Raw genomic sequence first — 25901 nt, 5'->3', positions numbered from 1 at the left:
AGAGCAAAGCAAATCATGAAACCAATTTAACACAGATATGCCACTTTCTTCACACACTTGAGTCTTTTTCTCATATATAAAAATTGGGGGTTATTGTTTTCCCACTATTACTTTTTTCTTTTTTTGTTTTTTAACTTTTTCCTTTTGGCCACTAATAACTAGTGTTCTTTCTTTACTCAAGAAATCAATCTCAGTTTTATGATCATCAAAAACAAGAAAGCCAACACATACAAACACATACTCTAAACAATGGATGTTTTCTTCTGAAATTAACAACCTATTACGCATTCCAATAATTATTGCTACCTAGCACAAATATCAAGTAAGACATACTATGTACTGGCTGGCCGAGAACAGCACCAAAAACAACAGGAAATTACACTTTCATTTCCAAGGTTTGCAATTCTCACCAACAGATTCCAAATTTGGTTAGACTCTTCAATCTATGTACTGTCTGGACATTGACTGCTGACTGCTGTACTCAAGAATATTACAACGCATCAGAGCAATAGATGCAGTAGCGATTAAGAAGCCTGAAAACCAGGCTCTCAGACTCTGGAATCATGGCAGAAGTTAAGCTGTTCCAGAAATGAAAGCCAACCGACTCATTCAAGATTTTGTTGAACAAAGCATCTTGTTCAAGCTTTTCCTTCTCTGTCCCTGGTGTAGTGAAGTATCTGTGAACCAAGTTTAAAATATTAGAGCAGGAAAAGAGAATGTAGAATAGACCCTTCCCTCTGCGGCACAACTCCAAGTAAGCTACTATGAGTATCCATAATCTACAAGCTCAAATTCCAATGCAATATTTCTTTCATCTAGCTATAATGCAAAATACAAAATTCCTCTATCCAGATTATATGAACTAATGCAGTTCAATAATTACTTGCATGGACATGGAAGTCCACTGATCTTAACTGCATGCAACTGTGGAACAAAGGTTGTTTCAGTTTATAGGATAAGCAAACAAACAAGTGAATGATAAGCTTTCTTAAAGCTAAATAAACTTTATTGGCAATTTAATAGCTTCCCATTATAAAAGGCGATACTTCATGACTTGTATGTGTTACAACTTAGGTAACCAACTAAGCCTCCATATAAAATGCAGAATTGTCATTCACAAAGTGATGCGTAAAGGCTATGACAAACCTACAGGTTTTTCTTCAATTTAGTAAATCTATAATGGTGTAATCACTACTTGAAGGAAGTGCAACTCCTTAACATCTTAATATCTGCCGGTAAGACTGTCAATCATGAAAGTGAAGCAAACCCCCCCAGAGGGTTTACAACAAGTTTAATCAAAGTGCAAGAAAATAATCTATCCATGATAGATATGATGATGAGGAGCACTTTCGCTAATCCATGTCTACAGGATTGAAGCTGCAAAACAAAATCATGAAGCATACCTTGAAATAATACTACGACCGATAGGGATAAAAACAGAAGGGGGTTGCAACAGGAGCTCGATCTTCATTTCAGAAATAACTCTATTACTTGTAAAGTTTTTGGCTACTCTGGTTAAAAGATCAGCTCCATTCCACCGCAGCTGAGCATCATCATATGATGCATAAAACTCCGCCAAGCACTCCATTATAAAAGGACTGTGCATTGAAATGACAGATTTCAGCTTCAAATATATTATAGACCCGTATACATTAACAAACGCTTAACAAAAAATTCAGAGTCAGATAGAAAATTCTAAGGTACCTGTGCTTTCTAAATGCCATTACAGCTCCATTTAACGTTTCTCCAGCAAGCTCGTCCTCAAATCCAACAGTATTATTGAGCTCAGATAATGGCTTCAGCACTATGACATCAGAATCAAGATAGATTCCACCATATCTATAGTTGACAAGAAAAAGAATCACAAATGCGTCCTGAGTGAATCGGTCCATCACAACAGGAAAAGATAACAACTGGGCAGCACAGCTCTGTCGCTGCTTGTAATATGATTTACATAGTTATAGCAATGAATATTTCATTCTTATTAGTGCATCTACTACTAAACTCTGTATACACCACTGTATTGTGCAGAATGACAGCTAAAGAATGTATGGTGCTACTTCTGTGCAACTGAAACAAAAATGCAAGATAGACCAATATACTGACAAACTTCACTTCCATGCTGAAGAAAATAACACCCTCCATCCTGATGTATTCCAATATGGCTCATTACCATAACGTTGACTCTAGAAAAGGCTTATCATAATAAGGTTCTAAGGTTTAGGAAGGTGCTAAATTGCTAATCACTCTGCATGCGTTACCAGCATTTTATCTTATCTTCAAAGTTAGGCTATTGCGTTATTAAAAATTCGAATAAAAAATGTCCTCCAAATTTAGTTTATGAATAACTAGAAATTCGGGGCAACTATAAGAGTCATTAGTCTAATGGAGTGAATTCAACAGAGGAAATAGTCTCTATATTATTTCAGTTACTTACTTGTAGAGAGAGGCAAGCCTGATGAGTTCACTGTAATGAGTTGGGTAATGTTTTGTCTTCTTCCATTCATGCCAGACTGAAGCAAATATGTGCGTCGGCGTGTCTTTCAGCAGCTCGTCAAGATTTGGCATTACAACAGCTACTCTGTATCTGGACAAGACAACAAAACCATTTACTTACATGCAATCTTTTCAATTTCTTCATTATCATAGTTACATGCACTACCCAGCACATTTACTTTCTCGCATAAGAAGAAATGGATATACAAAATATACAGACAGAGTCGGTAAGGCTTTAAACTATCAAGAAAATTACCCATCTTTCACGAACCCACTGAAGAAATTGAGATCTATAGTTTCAGAGAATACCACCACGCATGCATCTCGATGATGATATAGAAGGCTCTCGAGACCCCTCTGCTGCCGAACACCAAACGCCCATGCTGGTGAGTTCCACACCATAAAAACTCTCATCTTACACCTCCCTCTTCTGAAAAATGCATCCATAAAATTCCCAAAGGAGAGACTTCCATCCAAGCCCGGATAATAACCCCACCTCTTCCCGTCTGCGTAATATACTCTCTCCAAATGCTCATTACTCCTCACCGTACTGATATAATCATTATCTAAAGTCCTCCTATCCACCCTCTTCACTTCCTCACCTCCAGTGGTGCCACTTTTGCCAGGTGAACGAGTTTCGGACTCAGAAATTGACAATGGCTTCTTAATCAAGAACGGCGTTCTCTTAAACTCATTGAAAAGACCCTTGAGAAAGATCCTATCGCCTCTAGTCAATCCGGTTACTCCTGGTCCATCTGGGTCTTGCAAAACCGGATTATTCAAGGGATTTAAAACCTCAATATTTGACTTGAACATCCGATCCCTCCTTAAGAAATCACCCTTCTTGTCGAACCACTCTCCCCATCCTTCCCTCAAGACAGACCCCTTTAACAACAACGCATCCTCAATTTTCTTCACTTCACTCAATTTCTTCCGTAATTTCTCGCCCACTAAAATATCGTCGGACCCAAAAATGGGTCTCGAATCATCGTTCCCCAACCCTAAATCAGAAGTAAGTTTCAAACTGAAGGGTACATAGTCTTCCCAATCTTCAATGGAACGCCGGTTAAAAGATCTTCGAACAACGCCCTTGACAGGGTCGAAAAAGTAATTGGAGGTAACGGCGGAGTTCTGGTTCTGAAGGACGTCTTCGTCCTCCTCTTCGGCAAGGAATTCCTCGTTATTGTTATTGGTATCTAAAACGGCATCATCAAGCTCGTCAATGCGATCGTCATTGGAGTTGGAGGTGGTAAGAGAGTCGGAATCGAGATCGTCGAGAAGTGGGAAGGAGGAGTAGTCGTGGGGGAGAGGATGAGGGTGCTGCGGATGGGAGTTGAAGAAGGAGAGGCGACTGTGGAGGAGGGAGACGGAGAGGAGGAGGAGGAGGGCAGCGAAAAGGGCGCAGATGTGTGCGCCGTAGCGGGGGCGCCGTCGGGAACGGAGATGGCGGAGCATGTGAAGTGCTATGAAGAAGTGTGTTGAGAGAGAGAGATTAAGAGTTAAAAAGAAAGTAACAAGAGTAACGGTAACATTGACAGAAGTGTGAGTGTGATAGGCGCTCAGACTTCAGACTCAGACTCGGGATCGGGGGATTTGGATTTGGATTGGCATTTGGCACTTGAGTCCTGGACTGGGAGAGAGGGGATAACACGGGGAATTTATTTAAAAAATACCAAAAAAAAAAAATTAATAAAGTAGGGTGATTTTGAAGATTTTGGAAAATTAAGTCAACGGGATGCCACAATTTTTATAAAAGAAAATTTTTTTTCTCTATGTCACCGCGGTGACATAGATTTTATTAAAAAAATATTTTTTACTGTGCCACGCGATCATATTTTGCAGGTTTTAATAGCCACCACGGTGGCATTGATATTTTTTTAAAAAAAAAAATTAATAGCCACCGCGGTGGCATTGGCATTTTAAAAAAAAAAGTTTAATTAGCCACCGCGATGGCACTTTGCCGTTTGAATTTTCGGCCTCTGACACTAATAGAATTCAAGAATGAAAAGAAAGTGAAAAAGATTGTGGAAGAATTTTAAATTCAAGAAGCAGTAGTTGTATAACTGCACTTCTGAATTTCTCTGTTACAACCAAGAAGGATGAAACCTTCTTTTATAGACTGAGCATGATCCTTGAAGAAGATAACCAACTAACAGACTAAAAAGCGCTGACACGCTTACTCACAACGGCTAGATGAAAACGCATTTTCACTTAAACAATGTAAAAGCGCCAATCTATTCAAGAACGCGAGAACGACTTTGTCCTGCGTTTCTTCCTTCTTCTTCCCTGATCTCCTCTGTTAACTCCTTCATCTTTCACCTTGGAATTACTGCTTTGTATCAACAATATATGATGCGGATTCTCGTTGGATTTCATCACCCCCCTCGCAAGTTAAACTTGGGTGAAGATTGACCAAGTATAACTTGGACTTTAAATAAAGCAAGGAGTTACCACATAGAGGTTTTGTGAAGAGGTCTGCAATCTGCTGCTTTGAAACCACATAAGTTGGTTGAATAATCCCTTCTTTGTATTTATTCCTCACAATGTGACAATCTATCTCCAGGTGTTTAGTTCTTTCATGGAATACCGGATTTGCAGTTATGTGTAATGCGGCTTTATTGTCACAATAAAAGGGAATAGGTGTTTTGACTTCAACTCCCATGTTCTTCAAAATATAGATCAACCATGTAACTTCACAAGTGTGGCAGTCATACTTCTGTATTCAGCTTCAGCAGAAGACCTGGCCACAGTTGTTTGTTTCTTGGTTTTCCAAGATATAGGCGCTCCTCCCATGAACACACAGAAGCCGGTCAGAGACTTCCTTGTCAATTGGCAAGCAGTCCAGTCTGCATCACAGAAAACCTGAAATGAGAAATTCGAATTTGCAGGAAAGAATAAACCTGTGGAAATGCTCCCTTTTAGGTATCTGACAACGTGAATGGCCGCATTCCAATGTCCTTCACAAGGATGTTGGAGATGTTGGCTCAATTGTTGCACAACGTAGCATAAGTCCGGTCTTGTAAATCCTAGATACAACAATCTTCCGACCAATCTTCTGTATTTAGAAGGGTCAGTAAGTTCTGCTCCTGTATTTTCTGTGAGTTTTAATCCAAGAGGTAATGGTGTAGTGACATGTCTCCCTTTGCTTAGCTTCACATCATCAACAATATCTTGTACATATTTGTGTTGGGACACCACCATTCCTCCTGCAGAACGAGCCATTTCCAGGCCCAAAAAATACTTTGCACTTCCCAAATGTTTGACAGTGAATAGTTTGTCCAAATAGTCTTTTACCTGCATTATTGAATCCTCACAGGCAGATGTTATTAAAATGTCATCAACGTATACGAGTAATGCAATTAGATTCAGCCCTGAACCTTTCACAAATAGACAATGGTCATGACTGCATTGAACAAAACCAAATTCACTAACTTTGTTGGTGAATTCCTCATTCCATTTTCTAGATACTTACTTTAAACTGTATAATGATTTTTCCAGCTTGCATACCTTTCCCTTTGGGATTTCATAACCTTGGGGAGGTTCCATATAAATATCCTCATCAAGGTAACCATGCAAGAAAGCATTGTTAACATCAAGGTGATGTAGTGGCCATTGCTTTCCTACAACCACAGCTAGGAAGATTCTCACAGTGACTGTCTTTGCCACAAGTGCAAAACAGTCATTGTAGTCTTCTCCCTCTACTTGGTTGTAGCCTTTGGTCACTAACCTTGCTTTATACCTTTCAATGGTGCCATTGGGATTAAGTTTTACCTTATACAGCCACTTACATCCAATGGCTTTCTTGTCAGTGGGCAGGTCTGCTATTTTTCACGTTTTGTTCTTCTCAAGAGCATTGAGTTCTTTTTGCATGGCTTTCTCCCATTCTTCCTTTCCTTGTGCTTCTTTGAAGTTCCTTGGTTCCTGCATGTCAGAAAGGTTTTCCACAAAACAAGTATGTGCTTGTGTCATATAGTAGTTAGTGTTGTCATCAGTGTTGTAACACTCATAGTCTCTCATCCAGGTTGGTTTAGTGTGCGGTCTGCTTGACCTCCTAGGTGATATGTTGTCAGTTCTTTGTTCCTGTTCTGGTTCATCACTAGGTTTGTCAAGGGACACTTTTGATTCATCAACGTTAATGATTTCACTAACTATAGGGAGTGGACAAACTATATCAGAATCATCTTCATTGTGATCAGAAAAAGGGAATGTATTTTCATAGAAAATTATATCTCTGCTTATATGTATATTTCCAGTGCTTAACTCCATAACTCTGTATCCCTTAGTACCATTAACAAATCCTAAGAATACACACTTGAGAGCCCTTGGTTCAAATTTATTTTTAAGGGGAAGAGTGTTAGTAATGAAGCAAAGGCATCCAAATACCTTGATGTGATCATAAGTAGGTTTCACTTTATACAGAAGTTCATAGGGAGACTTCCATTTAAGGGTCTTACTAGGTAATCTATTCACCAGGTAAGTAGCCATAAGTAAGGCATCAGTTCAGAATTTTAAAGGCATGTTGGCTTGAAACATTATGGACCTAGCAATTTTCAGAAGGTGTTGGTGTTTTCTTTCTACAACACCGTTTTGTTGAGGAGTATGGACACAAGTCCTTTGATGTACTATGCCTTTACTATGGAAGAAATCTTGGCATTCTTTATTAACAAATTCAGTGTCATTATCAGTTCTAACTTGCTTGATTTTAACATCAAATTGAGTAGAAACCATGTTATAGAACTGTTTCAGTTTTGATAAAGTCTGTGACTTGTGAAGCATCAAGTATGTCCATGTACTTCTACTAAAGTCATCCACTATGGTGAGCATATACTCATAATTATTAACAGAGTGCTTTCTATAAGGCCCCCACACATCCATATGTATAAGCTCAAAGACAGATTTAGTGCAAGACTCACTCAATGAAAAAGGCATTCTATGTTGTTTTGCCAACGGGCATATTTTGCATTCCATATCTTCAGTGGTTTCCTTACAAAGTTTCATTTGTTTCAGGACATCTAAACTTGTGTGTCCTAATCTATTATGCCATAGGGATTCATTACATCGAACTTTATATTTATTTAAATTGCAGACATCAGTGTACACATTCTCTTCATTGATAGGCAAGTTCAATTTAGGAGCTCTTGTCATATGGTCTTGAGGTTGTCTTTCTAGCATATAGAGCTTCCCCCGTTGTTTACCTATGGCCAATATATCCCTAGTCCGAGGGTCCTACACAAACTTGGTCTGTGAAGTGAACATGAAGGTTATCATCTCTACACAGTTTACTAACAGAGAGTAAATTGTGATTAAAAGCAGGAACATATAGAACATTTTTCAAGATGATGTTCTCTATAATGTGGACTTCCCCTGCAATCTTGACATCTTGGCTATTGCCATTAGGAAGTTTAACAGATACTAAGTTGTCACGATTATGAGCAATTTTAAAAGCAGTTAAAGAGTTGCATATGTGGGATGAAGCGCCACTATCAATAATCCATAATTGAGTGTTGGTAGTGATTATACCTGCATACCCATAGAAGTCTGCGAAATTGGAGCTCATTTGGTTAGCGTTTTGATCTTGAAAGATTCTGAGCATCTCTTTTCTGATAAGATCTGTGATGTCTGAATCTGAATTTCCATTCGAACTTGTCTGCAGATTGTTGGCTTGGAAGTTAACCCTTGAATTGACGGTTCTTGCATTGGTTGGTCTGCTTCCAGTTTTTCTTTGATCCATCATGTTTTTATACCACTCAGGGTATCCCACAAGCTCAAAGCAACCTTCTTTCAGATGTCCCCTTTTCTTGCAGTGTTCACATTGCAAGTGTTTCTTATCAAGTGTTGTCCCTTTCTTGGAATTTATCTTCACATTTCCTTGCCCTTTGATCTCAGTAACTTGTACAGCCATAACTCCTTCTCGTTCAACTTCAGAGATTTCAGAATTTACCTGCATTTGTTTCTCAATTCTGTGCACCATGGAGCAAGCTTTAGTAGCTATAGGTAGCGGGTCCATCAGCAATATCTGGTTCTTCACATGTTCATATGTGTCACCTAGTCCCATAAGGAACTATATCAGTTGTTGGGAGGCGATTTTCTCTGACATCCTTTTGCTCGCTCCACACGTGCATACAAGCAAAGGATCCAAAGATCCGAATTCGTCCCAAAGTTTTTTGAGTTTTGTAAAATAGACAGCAACAGTAGAACTTTTCTGGGTAATGGAGGTAATCTCCCTTTGAAGTTGATAAAGAAGGGGGCCATTGCTCTCACCAAACCGCGTTTCGAGGTCTGTCCATAAGTCTTTAGCAGAGTTGGTATACAGAAACGCCTCTGCAATCTCCTTTGACATGGAGCTTAGTATCCATGAGACTACCATGTAGTCGTTTCTTTGCCACCGCTCGATGGCTTATTTGTCTTCAGTGGGTTTCGCATAGGATCCGTCAATATAGCCCAATTTTTATTTGGCTTCGAGTCCTATCTTGACGGATCTTGCCCAAGTCATGTAATTGTTTCCATTGAATTGCGCAGATACGAGGGACATGCTTGGGTTTTCATTTTCCTGCAGTCTCATGCTCAAGTCATCTTCAGGGATTTTCTCTTCCATTGTTTCTTTCTTTGACATTGTGTTTGAAGCTGTTGGGATAAATGTTTGTAAACAAGATTTCAAGGTGTTAGGGTGTTGCAAAAATTTCAGAGAAGATCGTTTGAGATCTTTGCCTGCTCTGATACCATGATAGAATTCAAGAATGAAAAGAAAGTGAAAAAGATTGTGGAAGAATTTTAAATTCAAGAAGCAGTAGTTGTATAACTGCACTTCTGAATTTCTCTGTTACAACCAAGAAGGATGAAACCTTCTTTTATAGACTGAGCACAATCCTTAAAGAAGATAACCAACTAACAGACTAAAAAGTGCTGACACGCTTACTCACAACGGCTAGATGAAAACGCATTTTCACTTAAACAATGTAAAAGCGCCAATCTATTCAAGAATGCGAGAACGACTTCGTCCTGCATTTTTTCCTTCTTCTTCCCTGATCTCCTCTGTTAATTCCTGCATACTGCTTTGTATCAACAATATATGATGCGGATTCTCGTTGGATTTCATCAGACACCGCGCTATGTTAGCTCGGTGACAATCAATTTTTCTTTTTCAATGTCTGACACCGCGCTTTCTTAGCGCGGTGACAATCAATTTTTCTGCATTATCGTCTGTGTCACCGCGATTGGTTAGCGCGATTTTATTAGCTATATAAATCGGACGCTATTCTCACATTCATACACATTGAAAAATCAGGAGAAGCAGCTTCAAAAAATTAACATTCAGTTTCTTATCCCTTACACTCTCAAAATCAGCCTTTGAAAATTCATACACCACCATATCTCGCAATTCTTGTAAAATTTCTTCACTTGTTATTTGAAGATTTACAATTGAAAAGGGGTATAGTAAGTTATTTATTAAATTTTTGTGTTATTTGTTCTTTTTTTAAATATCTTATTATATTATGAAAAAAATTTATATTGATGTGTATTTTATTTTGTTCTGAAGATATGGCGGATCAAAACACTGTTGATATTGTTATATATTTTGGAGGTCAACAAATCAATTCGAATGGTTCTGTAAGTTATGATCGACCTCCACTCGGATTCATGCAAATTTCTCGTAGTACTGCATTTGCTGAGTTAGAGTTAATTTTGTATGAATAAATTGATATGGATAGGAATAATTTTAAATTGCATATATTCTTTAAATACATAACATTTAATTTTGGCCAAAGGAATGAGATGTTGTTGGCAATTAAGAAGGATCGTGATATGCAATTTTTTTTAAATCCGGTGAATAGATATGTGTCAATTGATATTTTGTCGAAGCGGAGAAAGTTCTGCAAAATGCTGTACCAGATGACTCAGCTGTTGGTGATTGGGGAACGTATATGTCTATGATAACCCAAGATTTGCCGAGCTTACTAGTAGTAACTCAAGAAATGGGGCGGTTTGGTATTAATGAAGATTATGTAGGTCCATCATCGTAAGCAGGCCCCTCATCATATGCAGGTCCATCGTCGTATGCAGGCCCATCATCATATGCAGGGACAAATGCATATTCAGGTTCATCGGATTATGCATATCCATCGGATTATGCATATCCATCGGAATATGCGGGTTCATCTGAATACAATGATGAAGATGCCGAGCTTGAAGCTGATAGCTTGTTGAACACTGAGCAAGCTGACTCAGAACCAGATGAGGTTGAATTAGAAGACCAGATTGACCAGAGTAATGACGATGATGGTGATGTAAGTATACCTGTTATGATGGAAGTTCTTGGTGAGAATGCACAAGAGCATTTTGATTTGAACATGCCTGCTGTGCCCGACAGAATGAACCTATATCCAGAAGTTCCATTTTTTTCAGCACAACACACCCAGAAGTCCCTGCAGACTCGATTGATATCCCTACTGGTAGGTGGGGCAATTTTTATGACTCAAACGCTGGAGAGCTCGCCAACGGAATGCTATTTAAAAGTAAGGACCATTTGAAAGAAAGTGTACAAGATTACTCGGTCCGATTTGCAAGACGAGAATACCAAGTGGTGGAGAGCAACAAAAAATTATGGAAAGTCGCTTGCAAATACGAAGCACAGACTGGGTGCTATTGGATGCTAAGGGCCATATTCAAATCCAACATGAGATTATTTAAAGTTACCAGGTATGTCGGACCACATACATGTCTGATGAATGAGATTTCTATTGACCATGGTAACTTAGGAAAGAGTATGATCGCAACACATCTGCTGAGTATGGTTCGTCAAGACCCATCCTGTGATGTAAAACATGTCCAGCAGATTGTGAAAGATAAATTTGATTTTGAAGTCCCATATCAGAAGGCCTGGTTTGCTTTGAAAGCCGCTAGAGAACAAGTGTACGGCACTTGGGAGAGTTCTGTTCAGAAGCTGCCCAAATATATGGCAGCATTGCAAAAATGGAATCCTAGGGCCGTTGTGGAGTAGGTGCATTTGGCAACAGACAGCCCGGGCAGGTACATGTTGAATTATGTTTTCTGGGCATTCAGACCATGCATTGAGGGATATCGTTATTGCCGTGACGTTATAAGCGTGGATGGAACACATTTGTACACGAAGTAAAAACATAAAATGTTGGTAGCAGTAACTTTAGATGCAAATCAGCAGGTGCTGCCGTTAGCGTTTGCACTCGTGGACGAAGAGTCGCTTGCGTCATGGCATATATAAATTTTTTTTTATATTCCGGTTAGCCACCGCGGTGACACAGAGAAATTTTCCTTTTTTTATAAAAAATGTGGCACCGTGATGAGTGTTTCTAACACATTCAAAATCACCCTACTTTACTAATGTTTTTTTTTTGGTATGTTTTTAATAAGTTCCCCGAATAACTACGGAATAGCGATCATAATCATCATCCATTCTATCTTAATCCAAAAATTTATTCATTGTGTTTGGTTTTGTATTTTAAAGATAGATAGAGAAAAATAGATATAAGTGTGTGTTGAAAATAGATGATATATTTGGATTTGTGTTTGGGGATAATTTAAAATATTTTTAAATAAGTGTTGTAGGTTTTATATTGGGTTTTGAGACATAAAAATCACTGTTAATTGTCAAATCATATATATTTATATATAAATATGTATATATATAAATATTTTATGTTTAATATTGTATTTTTTTTAGACAAAAATTACTATATATTATCAATATTATATATATATAAATATAAATGTATATATATATATTATATATAGAAAGTTGAAAAATAGAAAAATAAGCAGATAAAGTGTAAAAACACAAAAACAAACATTGAGATTCGTATTTCAAAGTGTACAGTTCGTTGCCAAAATTTTAAAAACCATTAGTTTTTTATTTACACAAAATTACGAGATAATTTATCTATATACGATTAAGGGAAAAAAAAAAAAACTAATTTCCTGGAAAGCTTATTTAGTAATAATAGATGGCACCCCCATTCATGCATCATCCAAGTCAACTTGGCATTATCTTGATCAGTATTTTGGTTTGTTATGCGTTCCGCCGTCACCTGCACTGCATTGATCGGAGTCCGAAAGCGGTGGGGTTTTGTTTAGAGTTTAGAGATGGCGTCCAGGTTGTGGGCAGTAAAGGCTGTAATTTCTTACCTTAGGCTTAGGATCTCTCTCAACAACAGAGGTTTTGACACTGGTATGTTTAATTTGTCCTCTCCTCTGCCATTAGCTACTTCTCTGCCTATCCATCTATTACAAAGATCTGATTTTATCATTATCACCACCTTCTGCTTTGTGATCATCATTACTGATTTATTTCTCCAACTCTTTTCCACTTTGTTCACACCTTAAAGATCATATTTTCTTTGCTATAAATCCTCTCTCAGCCACCCATATTGGACTGAGTAGACAAGGCCTTCTCTTTCTCTTTAATATTATTCAGCGTTATCGCTGCTCTTTGTCCCTAAAAGTACTCTTAAAAGTTATGCCGATTTTCCCCCCTGCTAGTGTTTGCTATTTACTTTGTTAGAAAATAATTGCCACTGTTTTTTAGCCTTGGCATTAGGTATGTAGAAATTAACAGGCTGCAAATTTGCAAATTTACTTGGTGAACCAAAAGGAATAAAAGTTTGGATTTATGTTTTGAGTGTTTTGGAGATAAAGAAAGAAAAATAAAGATAAGTAAGTGTGTATTGAAAATAGATGGTATGTTTGAATTTGTGTTTTGAAGTAATTTAAAATATTTTAAAATAAGTGGTGTAGGTTTGATGTTGGGATTTGGGACACAAAAATCACTGTTCATTGTCAAATAATCTCTTTCATATATAAATATGTATATATATAAATATTATATGTTTAATGTTGTATTTTTTTAAGACAAAAATTATTATTTATTGTCAAATCATGTTTCTTTTATATTATTAAATGTATATATAAATTATATATAAGAAGTTGAAAAACAAAAAACTACACAGATAAACTGTAAAAACACAAAAACAAACATTACTTGCGTTTTATCTTGTTTCGGAAAATGCAAGAACATAAATCCAAACATTGCCATTAATTTGGTAATTTCAGAATTGGAGTCATTTTATGAACCATTATTATTTAGGGAGGAGGAGTAGGAGTAGGAGTAGGATCTGCCAATTGCCCAAAATCTAGTGTACAATAATAATAAACTCCTCTTCTATCAGGTCTTATTCAACAACGTTGGAACAAAGATTTGTTAGCAAGTTACGGCCCAACGGTGACACTATGCGTGGAGAGGCTTTCGTTATACCAAGTCCAGCGTTCGTAACACCCCCAGCCCTGATTTCTATTAGGGTTTGAAAGGACGGAAACGCCCCCCTCCCCAAATCTCATCTTTGTATAAGTAAAACTACTCTTCTGTCTTTGCTTTAAGTCAGCAGCTAGGGTTACTTTGGAGTTTGAGGCCATTGATGATTCTCTGTGTATACTGTGTTCATCTTTGATTCTATTGTGTGTATACCTATTCCAGTAAAGGCGGCGCCGTTGATCACCTCATTTCATATCCAAGTTCAGCGATGAGGGGAACATCACTGCGTCAAAAGCAGCTGCCGCCACGCTTGGACGGGGTCGGCCCGATATCGGAATCGGAATTTTCATTTACCATAACCCGAGTGGCGGTGGCCCAGATCTGCCATTCTGTGGGCTTCTATGGAGCCCAAAACTCGGCCCTTGAAGCCCTGACAGACATCACCACAAGGTACTTGGAAGCAATAGGCAAATTGGGGGCAGCCTCCTCCAATTCCGATCGCCGCACTCAATCAAACCTCCCAGACTTCATCGTCGCACTGGAAGACTTGGCATCTATACAAGGTTTCCCGGGCTTGTCGGATATAAGATCACATTCCCTATGGACTTCAGCTGTGATTAATGATTTGATGAAATTGGTCAAGTACAGGGATGAAATCCCTTTTGCACAGCCGTTGCCGCCAAAGAGAAGTTTTGTTCAGGGTGCCAAGAGGAAATTATTGAAGCACACGGGCGATAATAAGAGATTGTATTGTAATGGCGGCAGTTGGAGGCATGTGCCAAGTTGGTTACCTCCGGTGCCAGTGGTGGAGGAGAAGGACAAGGAGCAGAAGGGGGAAGTAAAATGGGAATGTTGGGAGGAGAGGGAAGAGGAAAAATGGGACTGTAGGAGGGAGACGGTGGAAAGGGAGTGCAATAATGAAAATTTTCAAGTATCTGGAAAGAGAGGGAAAGTAAGATTCAGAATGGGAGTGGGATTAGATAATAAGGTTGTTAGGGTTAGGAATTTGAGGGTGAAGGGTGTAACTGCAGGGATTGGAAAAAGGGTTAACAATTAGTTAAGATTTAATTTTATTGTACGTATATCTTTTCCTCTTAATGTGATGATTGTAAATCTTTTATAAATTTTATTAATATTAGGGCATTGTAAATTTGAAAAAAAAAATTATATTATTGATCTCATTTAAAAAAGAATTTATAGGTAGCTTGCAATATATAAATTTTATAAGATATAATTTTAGTCATAATTAAATTAAAATAGTGAATAACACGAGGCACACACTAATATATATATATATATATATATCATTGTTAATGAATTTAGATGTATTAGGACTTTTAAAATTGATATTTGTTCTTTTATACCTAATTTTGATATTTTATTAAAATGCCTATTTAAGTAAGGTCATTTATGTCTGCTAACAATGGGAAGAAGCACATGACAATGTCACACTTTTATGTATAGTTGAAATTTTTTATATTTGGAAGAGTAAATTACATTTTGCCATTTGAATTTTGCCTGCTTTGATACTTCATCATCGAAATTTTTTTTATGTAAACTTATCATTTCAACATTAATAGTACAATATTCAATATTCAAATAATACATATAGCGAATAACATTGACATGATTGACATCATTAATTTGTAATTATTAACTCGTCACTCCTTGAGAATCTATTTCTGATATTGAATTGAAGTTCTATCATCAACCATCAACTTACAACTAATAAACAAAAAAATACATATATAAAACGAATGACAAATAAAACTATAAAAGTTCATGAAAATCACTACTTATGTAATACATAAAATCACAACCCGATGATGTTTAACTCTAAGCCCACATTTGATACAACATCATAAAAATAAAATTACTCATCATTAATAAAATAATAACTGAAATGTATGTCAGTAAACTAATATTTACAATAAATATTAAATTAAACAATACTTTTTACAAATATCAAAAGATTCAAAACACCTGAAAATGTGTTCCTTCTCATTTATTTATTTTAGGAAATTCTATTTGCTTCTTGTTTAAAATTCCTGAGTGGAAAATTATATTAGAAAGAAAAATCAAATTCGTGGGTGGATTGTGAAAGCTGCGAACTGAGGTAGAAAGAACACCTGATGGCGGCGCCGGCGATGGCAGCCATGAATTCCGTCTCTCTCTTACGGTGCTGTTCTCTCTTTCTTTCTTCTTCCAAGTACTAATCTGATATCTTTTTTATTCTCTTCGACTTCTTCTCAAATCCCCTTTGTTGAAACAGTGGTCCCTTGTCTCTCCGAGCACTGCACTTTATCAGAATTTCAAATCCCGTCCCCCGGAATCCACTGTTTCGCGCTCCTTTTCACTTCCGCAGGTATATATTTCCCTACACCTGTACTTCCTGCTTTGCACTTGATTTTCGTTCTTCATATGGCCTTTCGCATTATCTGTGTGTCTGTAAAGTTCAGATTTTTTGTCTTTTCCCAGATTTGCAAGAATAGATCGTTTTTCAACTAAAAACTATAGGTAAAGAAAGGGCGGTTGTGATTCAGGTCATGGAGAATGATCTCAAACTGTAGGAGAAGCAACGGCTTTGTTTAGAAAGATTATCACATTAAGTTCTTGACAAACGAATTTTTCTGACAAATGTTTACGCCAAGAATTAACTAATAACCATACTAAACTCGGCTTTGGAATCTTCAATATCCCATTACATTATGCAAAATGTGGCTGTAATTTTGAGTTTCTCTGCTCTCTCTATTTACCAAAGCATGCTGCTTTTAGCGTCATGTTATTTGGAACTTAATGATTCTATTACTTGTTTGTTACACAATTTATCTATTTAGTATCTTACCTTACCTTTGTGTTTCTTTCAGAGTCTCATCGTCGGTAAGTGCTATAAGTGATGAAGAGGCTGCTGCTAGAGCTGCTGCAGTCAATGCTGATAGTGGCGCACCAACAATGTCTGTGCCTCTAACACCTGCTCATAATGTCATTGTCATGCTTTCACCTTCTTTCCTTGAAGAAGTTTCTAAAGCAACAGAGAAAAGCCTGAGTTTGAGATTTATTCTTCTTCTTTCCTTTTATTCCTTATCTGGAAGTGTCTTATTTTCGAGTTAATTCAATCTATGAATCCACTGCATGGTTTAACTTCCCCACCTCTTCCCCAAGCCAAAAGAGGGAAAAGGAAAATAAAGAAGTTATGTTAACTAGTACACTTCAAAAGATTTCCAGTTATACCAGTGTCCTTGTCATTCTTTCAAAGTTCATTTACATACCTAGGTATAGTTTCATGCTATATTATTCTGTTCTTTTTAGATTTGACAAGATTATTTCAAAGGAGATCCCTTCAACCATTGTATATGAGGACGAAGCAGTACTTGCTTTTAGAGATATCAGCCCACAGGCTCCTGTTCATGTTCTTGTCATTCCGAAGTTAAGAGATGGTTTAACCGAACTTGGCAAGGTAGTCTTTTTTTTTTAATTCTTATGGTACGTGAAAATGGTTGGTCATATTTGTCATGAAACTAATCAGAAGTTAGCATAATTAAGAGAGGACAATTCTAATAATTTGACTTTTAGGTCATTTTACGTATCAAATAAGCACACAAACAATATTTACTAGTTGGCCAGTTTATAATTTGTTTTGGCAGTGCCTTACTGGTCTGTCTGCTCTTAAACCAAACAATTTGGCAGTTGGCGTCGAGAAGAGGAGGGCCAGCTTTAGCTACAATGTTATTTCATAGTCATCCTGTCAGTGGGAAGCCTACTGGTTCAACTTCAATTTTATTTTGATCTTTGACAGGCTGAAAAAAGACATGAAGAGATATTGGGTCGCCTTCTTTATGCTGCCAAGATAGTGGCAGAGAAAGAAGGCATCATTGATGGTTTTCGTGTTGTTGTTAATAGTGGCCCATCTGCTTGTAAGTCTCTCTCTCTTTATATATATATATATATATATGTAGTACATCTTCCATTCTAATTCATTGTAACAAGATCTCTCTCTCTCTCTAGGTCAATCAGTTTACCATCTTCACTTACATGTGCTAGGAGGGAGACAGATGAAATGGCCACCAGGTTAAGATACAAGTCAAAGGCTTCTAATATCTTTTGGTCTTCCTTGTTGCAGAGTTTCTGAAAACTTTTTATGCATCTGATCTGTTCACTATTTGTTGGCAAGACTTGTTTAATAAAACACAAAGGACTAGAACTTTATACTAATATGTCCTTTTCTTTGTGAAGATGTTGTGAAATGCTACACATGAGGTCATAGATCTAGAGGAATAGCCAGCCATTTCCCAGATTATTGTTCACATAATCTGTTGAAGGCATCTGGTTCTCCAGATGCCACACGGATTCTCATCGATACCTTAAATTGCCATGGCCTTGAAAATTGTTTTTGGAACTCTAGGTAAATTCAGCACCATATAACCATATTTTCTCTTGATGCTTTGTTAGCTTAATTAACTACTATATATGAAATAAGCCTGGCAGAATGATGTCCCTCAAGAGTAGAAACTATTGCTGCTTTTGCGTTGCTCTTGATGTGCACCATGGCCTCGGGTGGCTGGGAAGATATTTATTGATCCTGGTATTTGGTGTTGTTGATCATGTTAAAATGAAATCAAAATGTTTTCTTGATAGCATGAAAAAATATGGTAGATGCACTACGTTTTATCTGTAGCTTTTGTTGCAACAGAAATTGCCTTAATACTGTGAAGATATACTTGCTGCGTAAGTGTAGCTGTTATTTACAGAGGAGTAAATGTCAATTTTTTACATGCTCATAAAAAACGGACTGGACTTTGCAAAATATTGATATTACTATAATTTTCTTTCTTAACCTTGCTAAATGTCGCAACTTGCAATTATTATAATTTCCTTTGAGCTTGGCATGCCAGCTGGCAATGACGCTGAGGTTGGCCTGAGATTAGTAACAGCTCATGATATTAGTTCATATATGCTGCTTTCCCAGAAACATTAAAATGCTGTTTCATACGGAATAACACACATGTGCAGGCAACTGATTCCAACAGGTATTACCAAATCACGAATGGCACTGGAAGACAACAGTGTAAACGCCTTTCTTAGGACATTTATAGTCACTCAAAATGCAAAGGAAAAAGAAAATGACAAAAATAACAAATTACTGCGTTTTGCTTTGCTGAAGCAATCAAAATTTGAAGAGGTCAGCACATTTTCGTAACATGAACCAACTTAAGTTACTTCATAAGGTGTTTTTCTGTGTTGTAATGTACAACTCGATTCTAGTTCATCACAAATCAGCGGAGCTTTTATGAAATGCAAGCACAAGGACAACCAACAAGATGCATCCTTAAAAGAAGTAACTGTTGTAGTCTGCCCAAGTCATCTCCCGTCTATGAAAACCAGCATCTTCTTGATGATGGCTAATTGTGCATTATCTCCCAAGTGCTGAGGCACGGATAGGGATTTTAGTCTGCAAAAATCAATTGACTTGTATGTCATAGTGTTGTATGCACCCCTGACTGGTTTGAGCAGAGGCACGAACAGTCTGGCTCCATCGAGTCCCTGAGCACAATCCTTTTGACGCGGTTGCTCATAAGTTTGACCAAAGGCAGCTTTAGAGAAACTTGGCGCCAAATTTCTTTCACAGTCCCATTCGGATCCTCATACTCGAAGTATCTCTTCACCTGGATTGCATAAAAAGAAAATTAAGGTTCCAATTGAATTAAAGTTGAGCAATTTACTCTCTGGACGGTCTCTCTTATTACAGTAAAAACCTATTCTCTAGACATATTCCCATGAATACAGAAGAGAAACATACAACTATAAACAAAGAAAACCTCCACTTATTGTATAAATAAACCAGAACTGAAGTGAAACCAAAACCACCACCTTGGTCCACAAAGCGACTTAAAGCTATGGTCCATATCTTAGCAAACATTTCGCCTTCACCATTACAAGAAAAAACTGCAGTAGTGAACTCAATCTAACAAGACCTTTTCCATACTCACTTGAGAGGTACTCAGACACTGATTTTACATTCTGGTCCTTAATGGCCTAGTCCAAAGTCAAAACAGAGATATCCAAGTGGGCAAGATGTTCTAAATTCCTAATTTATGAAAATTCCTACTTCATGACCCTAGTTAAGCCTGCATATAATCTCAATCACTTCCCGGTTCATGCCAACTACTTCTAACCTAGAATTTCAGATAAGAAACAGTGAGTGTAAATATGATGAGCAACTTCCCCAAAATATTTATTTTATGAACATATAAGAAAAGCAAGAGTTTTGCATACATGGTAGGTTAATATACTGAAATGTACCTCATTCAATTCCTTTTGGAACTCCAAAATTTTCTCGGAACTGACCCTCCTCAGCATTTTCACCAAGTTTCCAGGTCTAACAGCAGTATTGGAATCAACAAAAATGGCAATCTTTCTATAGTCTATGACATCTTCAAAAGGCAACTCAATGTAGTCACTCACAATCACAGGCACACATAAACTCACAATAGCGTCAAAAAGTCGGCAAGCTGATGGAGTATCACCAGCTGGATGTAAACAAAACCTTGATGTATGCATTCCTCGTGATGCTATGCGACGACTCTCCCTAGACTGCGCCCCGTGTTTGATAATGACATCCTCTTCATTCTCAAGCACTTGGAAAAGCAAATCTCGAATCTTACCACCCTACATTGAACAATTAAACCAGATTATGTGTATTGCATGCATAAGTGAGAATATAGAACAGATACAGACTAATGACAATACAAATGTGCAATAGTGAATATATATCAACAATCAAGATGTTCCGCTGCCGAGACCAGTAGCAAGTCGGCCACTATTGTAGCTTACCTACAAAAAGGGGATGTGAAGGCAATTTTTAAAAGAAAATCACCTGTCACATTAGTGTATTTAAATATCTCATCTCTAAATTCTAAACAGTAAGAAATATACCCTTTTTTGTCAGGATGCAAGTTCAGACAGATATATCTTCAGTATATCATACATATAAATAACTTGTGCATAGGTGCTGGTTTATATATCTGAGGAAAGAAAATGATTGAAAAAAAAAAGTAGTCATATACAATCTACAGAAAGATGATACTTGTAGGTAACAAAATACAACCATCCTCGGAGGAGCAGTGATAACAACGCGGTGCACACCATCAATGAAAATAGATGTAGATTGTTACCTCTTTTCTATAGCGATTTCCCATAAAGAATAGCAGTGACTTGCGATTCTCCAGGCCAATATCCCCCTTGTATGTATTAATGCGGTGTGAATATGGTAGAATGACATCCTTCACTAGGGAAGCTTGATTGCGAGCCAACCTCCCAAAATCTGAAACCAATAGAACCCCATTCTTGACCCTATCAATGACCTTGTACAAAGCATTGGGATCCTGACATATAAATACATGATCCCACCCATTATTCCTCTTCCAATATCCTTGTTCCTCCAACCACTCCATCAAAGCCTCCTGCATCAGTCAAAAAGCATGAGTACCCTACTACTTCTTCCTTGTTAATAAATCTCACCAAGGCATGAGTATCTTGTTTTTTACAAGAATGTCAAGCAAACAGTACAGGAAACCACACATGGTGATCCAATGAAGTTAACAATAACTCATTTCATTGTACATAGTGATCAATGAAGTTCAAGAAGTACAGCAAATCATCTAAAAGTTGCGCTGTGACATATAACCAAAAGATATAAGAACACAAATATGCAACCAGATTAGTAGCAAATTGTAACTTTTGCTAGACAGCAAATTGTAATTTTTGCTAGACACAATTTAGTTGAACCAGCTATTCCAAATCAATATCCAACAGCTCCAAGAAAATAGCCATACATAAGATTTCAGGCTCGGTAAGGAGCAAACACTGTAAAGTTGATAATATATCGTACCTGGGTTTGCTCATCATTATAAACAGGCCTGTCAGGAGAGACGTTCAGAGTGGCGGGTCGAATCGGATTGACGATGAGACTCAAGGAAGAGAAAAATGGCACGTAGAAAAGGTCGGCCTTTTCCGGGTCCATTACCCGAGTCACTGCCGAGTAGACCCTTTCGTCACTCTGACGATTTAAATCCAAAAATAAGTACCATTCAGCGGAGTGCTGGTTGCCAGGATACTTGAGCAGCGCGTCGGTCCCCACAGATTCTCCTCCACGCGCCGCCGTGTAGCTCTGAATAACCCCGTACGTAAATCTCCTAGGCAAATCATACATATATATTTTGACCTTCTTGTTGATATCATTAGGATCAGAAAGAGAAGGGAAGTTGTGATTGATTAAATTAATTGAGGTCTTAGTGCTATAATTGGGAGGGGTGTAGAAAAGGAAGGAGTAGAGGGCAAAAAGGGAGAGGAGGGAGGCGAGGGCGAGAGTGGGGCGTATGAGAGATTTACGGGGCATCTTGGAGAGTGTGGTTCTGGTATGGTGGGAAAGTGGTGATGTGGGAGGAGAAGAGAAAGAGGAGGTGGTGGGTGGCGGCGATCTGAGTTTGGGCCGGAGATTCATTTGGGGCGGAGGGCATTATAATTCGGTCATAGGATGGATGATGATGATGATGAAAGATGCAGAGACATTATAGGTGCGCGAAATTGCAAAGGGGAAATCGATAACAAGAAAAATCAGCAGCCGGGGCTGGGGCTGGGGCTGGGGCTGGGGCTGGGGCTGGGGCCGGGGCCGGCGCCGGCGCCGGGGGGTTGGAATGGCAGGTTAATAACTTTTGAGTCTCTTTAGTTGGAGAAGTTACATTATTGTAGCGGTGCACTTACAGTGGCATTAAAAGTATAGGCTTGGAATGAAAAAGGTTTTTATAGTCGCCCCCCTTTCTTCCTTTCTTCTAATTCTTTTATTGTTATTATAGAAATCAATTACTAAAGTACAATTTAATTTTTTCCAACTCAAACAAGTTATAATTTGATTTCGCCATTACTGCATTAATACCATACTATTTGCAATTCTCAGGAATTATTTCAATGTTTTTAAAATTATATTGCAATCTATTTAGGAATAAATACAATTTTGATTTCAAGTCAAGTCATTTATGAAGATTTGGTTCTTAAATAATTAAGGTCCTTAATTTTTTTATTTTTTTGGGTATTTAACTCTTCAACTAAATTCATTAAAATTTAATAATTTGAGAATTAAAATTACAACTTGAGATTGTTTTAAAATCAAAACCGCATAAATTGTCCCTTTATTTAACATAACATCAAATTAAAATAGTTAACTTGGGCCTTCACATTATTAACTAAAAGAAACATAAAAAACAATTACTTCATCCCCCTCCTTTTTCTTAATTGAAAAGTTTACGTATACCGATATTGCAATCTGTCTTCTCCGGCGCTCATCACAACCACAACACCACCGTCTTTTTTTGTTTCTCTTTCTTCTTTTTCCAACCCCTCTCCGGATCTGCTGCTGCAACCCCCACCCCCCCGCCCCTCCAAACAATTCATTCTCCATTTTCATTCATCTGTCTCAAATAATTTGTTTAGAAAAAAGAAACCCATTTCCTTAAGGATGGATCTTGGTGCAGAAGAGCTTCAATTCTTGTGCATTTCCGACATCCTCAAGGAATCAATTTCCATCCCCAAACAGTCTCCAAAAACCTTTTCCCTCGTAACTCTCACCTTAATTTTCCCTCTCTCATTCGCTATTTTAGCTCATTCTCTCTTCACCCACCCTATCCTCTCAGAGCTTCAAACCGACCCCACTGCCCCTGCCTCCGATTGGACGAAGCTCCTCATTTTCCAATTCTGCTACCTCATCTTCCTCTTTGCCTTCTCCCTCCTCTCCACGGCCGCCGTCGTCTTCACCGTCGCCTCCCTCTATACCTCCAAGCCTGTCTCTTTCTCCTCCACCATTGCCGCCATCCCTACAGTTTTCAAGCGCCTCTTCATCACCTTTTTATGGGTTTCTCTTTCCATGCTAGTCTACAACATTGTCTTATTGGGGTTTCTTATTCTTCTCATTATTGCCATGGACATGCAGAATATTTTATTGTTACTATTTTCAGTGATGGTTGTGCTCTTGTTGTTTTTGGGCATCCATGTTTATATAAACGCGTTATGGCATCTGGCCAGCGTTGTGTCTGTTCTGGAGCCTGTTTACGGTTTGGCTGCCATGAAGAAGAGCTATGAGTTGTTGAAGGGAAAGATTGGCATGGGTTTTGTTCTTGTTTTCTGCTACTTGGCTGTCTGTGGGGTGATCAACATGTTTTTTGGGGGAATTGTGGTCCATGGCGGCAATGATTACCGGGTGTTGACTAGGATTATGGTTGGCGGTTTCCTTGTTGGCTTATTGGTGATTGTGAATCTCGTGGGGCTGTTGGTGCAGAGTGTATTTTACTATGTCTGCAAGAGTTATCATCATCAGGGGATTGATAAGAGTGCACTGTATGATCATCTTGGCGGATATCTTGGGGAGTATGTGCCTCTCAAGAGCAGCATTCAGATGGAAAACTTGGATGCCTGATGCAATAGTTATGTTCTATAATCAGTACAATATATACAATTCGTGTAGCTTTCATGTAGAAGAGAAGAAATATATAAAGTGAAGTTTTGTTAAAAGGTGAGTGTTTTGGGATGCTTCTATCGTTTGTTGCAATAAGAACTGGAGGTGGTCCTTGATCTTATTCTTTAATGTTATCTGCCTTATTTTAGTTTTTAATGCTTGATGTTAAAAGGTCGTTCGTTTGCTTCATGCCAATAATCATTTTGTTGGATGTAAGAAGTTCAACTGCAAATAGACCTGCAATCTTGAAAAACTTGCAACTTGGCAGTGATATCTAGGCTAAAGTTTATATCATGTTTCGGCTTCTCTCACTTGGAACTAATGGTAGTTTAGTATTCATTAGTTGGATTAAATTTTCAATCTTTGTCATTGTTTTGTCCAACATTCAGATTTGGGTTATTATTGGCAGTGAAGAAAATTTTTAAATGAGAACCAAATGGGGAAAAGAAAAAAGAAACAAGACAAGAACTACCCTGTTTCTGTTGTTACCAAGACTAAAACTCTGTTTACGATGCTAGATAGCTTTGGAAGGGCATGACAGAAACTAATACTATTGGGGCAGTTTTGAATCTTTTGATCCATGGCCAGAGTGATTGCTATTTGTCTTCCTAAAATATCTCTTTTACCAAATTTTCTTCTTTTGCCCAACATAGCTGAGCTTTTTCATTGGCGCTATACGAATTAAACTTGATGAAAGCACATGGTATCGAACTTATACTAAAGGGGTTTTCTGTTATTACAGTGTCAAATCCTAGTGTTGTCTTGTTGATATTGTTGGTGTGCATTATCTTCCTAATAAATTCTCTGTTCTAATGATTTTGCCTCTGAGATATAGAGGGATCTTAACCGTTGAATTTATATAATTCCAGTAACATGTTTCTCAGCTTACTTACCTGTGCATAAACTAGCTAGGACATGATGATAGTTTGTGACTTTTGCATCTGACGGCTTTCTTTGTTAATTGACTCTGTCATCCAGAAAAGGAAATAAAAAAAACACACATTTTGCCGGTCCTTGCTATTATATTGGTTGTGAGAGTGAAACAGATAGTTTAGTTCTCTGATAACTTTGTCAGCTCTAAAGACATTGATCATTGATGGCTAGAAAAGGATGAAGTAAAATGACGAAGATCTCGTGCTTGAGGTTTCAGTTTGATTAAGTAATGTGGGTTCAACTGAAAACTTTTGGTTTGCTGCTAATAATAATATGGATATTGATAACTCTGCAATTATAATGATTTTATAGCAATTTAATCTTCCTTTTTAAGCCAAAAATTCCTAGTTATGTGATTTTATTGCATATTCAGCAAAAAGGAAGATTACAAGGGCGTTTCTGCAAAATTGACAAAGTGCGCCCACGCTTAATGGAGTAGTCAACCCGGGATAAGGATAAGCACGAACGATTTCCCCAAGAGATAAAGGAATCAAGTGTTTAGATTTAGAAAGGATTCTTTTAAGCTTATCTTTTGTAATCTTTTTACCTTTTTAAAGTTTATCACATATCTATCCCCCCACTACATCTAGATTCGTAGGGAACTTTTATTATAAATAGGGGGAATCTCTTCATTAGAAGACATTCAGTTTTTATCTTAGAACTCTATAGAATTCTCTGTTCATCTCT

General features: G+C 37.7%; 6 protein-coding genes across 8 annotated transcripts; 3 read left to right on the top strand and 3 right to left on the bottom strand.

Moving 5' to 3' along the window:
- Positions 1-364: 364 nt before the first annotated feature.
- Positions 365-4119, bottom strand: LOC105167231 (alpha 1,4-glycosyltransferase family protein). Of its 2 annotated transcripts, none has more exons than XM_088884193.1 (5): positions 2753-4119; positions 2438-2581; positions 1705-1839; positions 1404-1598; positions 365-677 (listed from the first exon to the last, which is right to left on the bottom strand). In XM_088884193.1, the coding sequence occupies exons 1-5, from the start codon at positions 3949-3951 to the stop codon at positions 491-493; spliced, it is 1860 nt and encodes a 619-aa protein (XP_088740319.1). In that variant the 5' UTR covers positions 3952-4119; the 3' UTR covers positions 365-490. The 2 variants fall into 2 exon arrangements, with proteins under 2 accessions (XP_088740319.1, XP_011085158.1); XM_011086856.3 differs by having other exon boundaries at positions 2438-2587; positions 2753-4117.
- Positions 4120-7708: 3589 nt separating this feature from the next.
- On the bottom strand, positions 7709-8863 carry LOC148787056 (uncharacterized). Its single transcript, XM_088883111.1, has 2 exons — positions 8621-8863; positions 7709-8518 (listed from the first exon to the last, which is right to left on the bottom strand). Exons 1-2 carry the CDS (start codon positions 8861-8863, stop codon positions 7709-7711), a joined length of 1053 nt encoding a protein of 350 aa, XP_088739237.1.
- A 3637-nt stretch (positions 8864-12500) lies between these two features.
- Positions 12501-14918, top strand: LOC105167230 (transcription initiation factor TFIID subunit 8). Its single transcript, XM_020695807.2, has 2 exons — positions 12501-12697; positions 13695-14918. Exon 2 carries the CDS (start codon positions 14046-14048, stop codon positions 14832-14834), a length of 789 nt encoding a protein of 262 aa, XP_020551466.1. The 5' UTR covers positions 12501-12697; positions 13695-14045; the 3' UTR covers positions 14835-14918.
- An 877-nt stretch (positions 14919-15795) lies between these two features.
- On the top strand, positions 15796-18009 carry LOC105167228 (14 kDa zinc-binding protein). 2 transcript variants are annotated; one of them, XM_011086853.3, is made up of 6 exons: positions 15796-15956; positions 16050-16142; positions 16645-16731; positions 17087-17234; positions 17574-17691; positions 17783-18009. In XM_011086853.3, the coding sequence occupies exons 1-6, from the start codon at positions 15910-15912 to the stop codon at positions 17848-17850; spliced, it is 561 nt and encodes a 186-aa protein (XP_011085155.1). In that variant the 5' UTR covers positions 15796-15909; the 3' UTR covers positions 17851-18009. The 2 variants fall into 2 exon arrangements, with proteins under 2 accessions (XP_011085155.1, XP_088739602.1); XM_088883476.1 differs by lacking the exon at positions 17783-18009 and having other exon boundaries at positions 17465-17604.
- Positions 18010-18898: 889 nt separating this feature from the next.
- On the bottom strand, positions 18899-22524 carry ARAD1 (Exostosin family protein). The gene is made up of 4 exons (XM_011086852.3): positions 21666-22524; positions 20950-21237; positions 20078-20443; positions 18899-19440 (listed from the first exon to the last, which is right to left on the bottom strand). Exons 1-4 carry the CDS (start codon positions 22275-22277, stop codon positions 19252-19254), a joined length of 1455 nt encoding a protein of 484 aa, XP_011085154.1. The 5' UTR covers positions 22278-22524; the 3' UTR covers positions 18899-19251.
- A 111-nt stretch (positions 22525-22635) lies between these two features.
- LOC105167226 (uncharacterized) lies at positions 22636-25901 on the top strand. Its single transcript, XM_011086851.3, has 2 exons — positions 22636-24338; positions 25588-25901. Exon 1 carries the CDS (start codon positions 23289-23291, stop codon positions 24240-24242), a length of 954 nt encoding a protein of 317 aa, XP_011085153.1. The 5' UTR covers positions 22636-23288; the 3' UTR covers positions 24243-24338; positions 25588-25901.

The sequence above is a fragment of the Sesamum indicum genome, linkage group LG8 (genome assembly GCF_026168435.1).
Source record: "Sesamum indicum cultivar Baizhima isolate 11 linkage group LG8, ASM2616843v1, whole genome shotgun sequence".
NCBI lineage: Eukaryota > Viridiplantae > Streptophyta > Magnoliopsida > Lamiales > Pedaliaceae > Sesamum > Sesamum indicum.
This window is presented reverse-complemented; position numbering and strand designations above follow the sequence as displayed.

Bases quoted from the DNA above. Each gene is read 5' to 3' on its own strand.
- LOC105167231 (XM_011086856.3), bottom strand. From the start codon at position 3,951: ATGCTCCGCCATCTCCGTTCCCGACGGCGCCCCCGCTACGGCGCACAC. The intron at 1,840-2,437 runs GTAAGTAACTGA...TGTCAACTATAG, and splicing joins AGGCTTGCCTCTCTCTACAA to ATATGGTGGAATCTATCTTG. The intron at 678-1,403 runs GTATGCTTCATG...CTTGGTTCACAG, and splicing joins GGTCGTAGTATTATTTCAAG to ATACTTCACTACACCAGGGA.
- LOC148787056 (XM_088883111.1), bottom strand. From the start codon at position 8,863: ATGGTAGTCTCATGGATACTAAGCTCCATGTCAAAGGAGATTGCAGAG. The intron at 8,519-8,620 runs GTATGCACGTGT...GAACATGTGAAG, and splicing joins GATCTTTGGATCCTTTGCTT to AACCAGATATTGCTGATGGA.
- LOC105167230 (XM_020695807.2), top strand. From the start codon at position 14,046: ATGAGGGGAACATCACTGCGTCAAAAGCAGCTGCCGCCACGCTTGGAC.
- LOC105167228 (XM_011086853.3), top strand. From the start codon at position 15,910: ATGGCGGCGCCGGCGATGGCAGCCATGAATTCCGTCTCTCTCTTACG. The intron at 16,143-16,644 runs GTATATATTTCC...TGTTTCTTTCAG, and splicing joins GCTCCTTTTCACTTCCGCAG to AGTCTCATCGTCGGTAAGTG. The intron at 16,732-17,086 runs GTCTGTGCCTCT...TGTTCTTTTTAG, and splicing joins GATAGTGGCGCACCAACAAT to ATTTGACAAGATTATTTCAA.
- ARAD1 (XM_011086852.3), bottom strand. From the start codon at position 22,277: ATGAATCTCCGGCCCAAACTCAGATCGCCGCCACCCACCACCTCCTCT. The intron at 20,444-20,949 runs GTAACAATCTAC...TGTTCAATGTAG, and splicing joins GAAATCGCTATAGAAAAGAG to GGTGGTAAGATTCGAGATTT. The intron at 19,441-20,077 runs GTACATTTCAGT...TATGCAATCCAG, and splicing joins TCCAAAAGGAATTGAATGAG to GTGAAGAGATACTTCGAGTA.
- LOC105167226 (XM_011086851.3), top strand. From the start codon at position 23,289: ATGGATCTTGGTGCAGAAGAGCTTCAATTCTTGTGCATTTCCGACATC.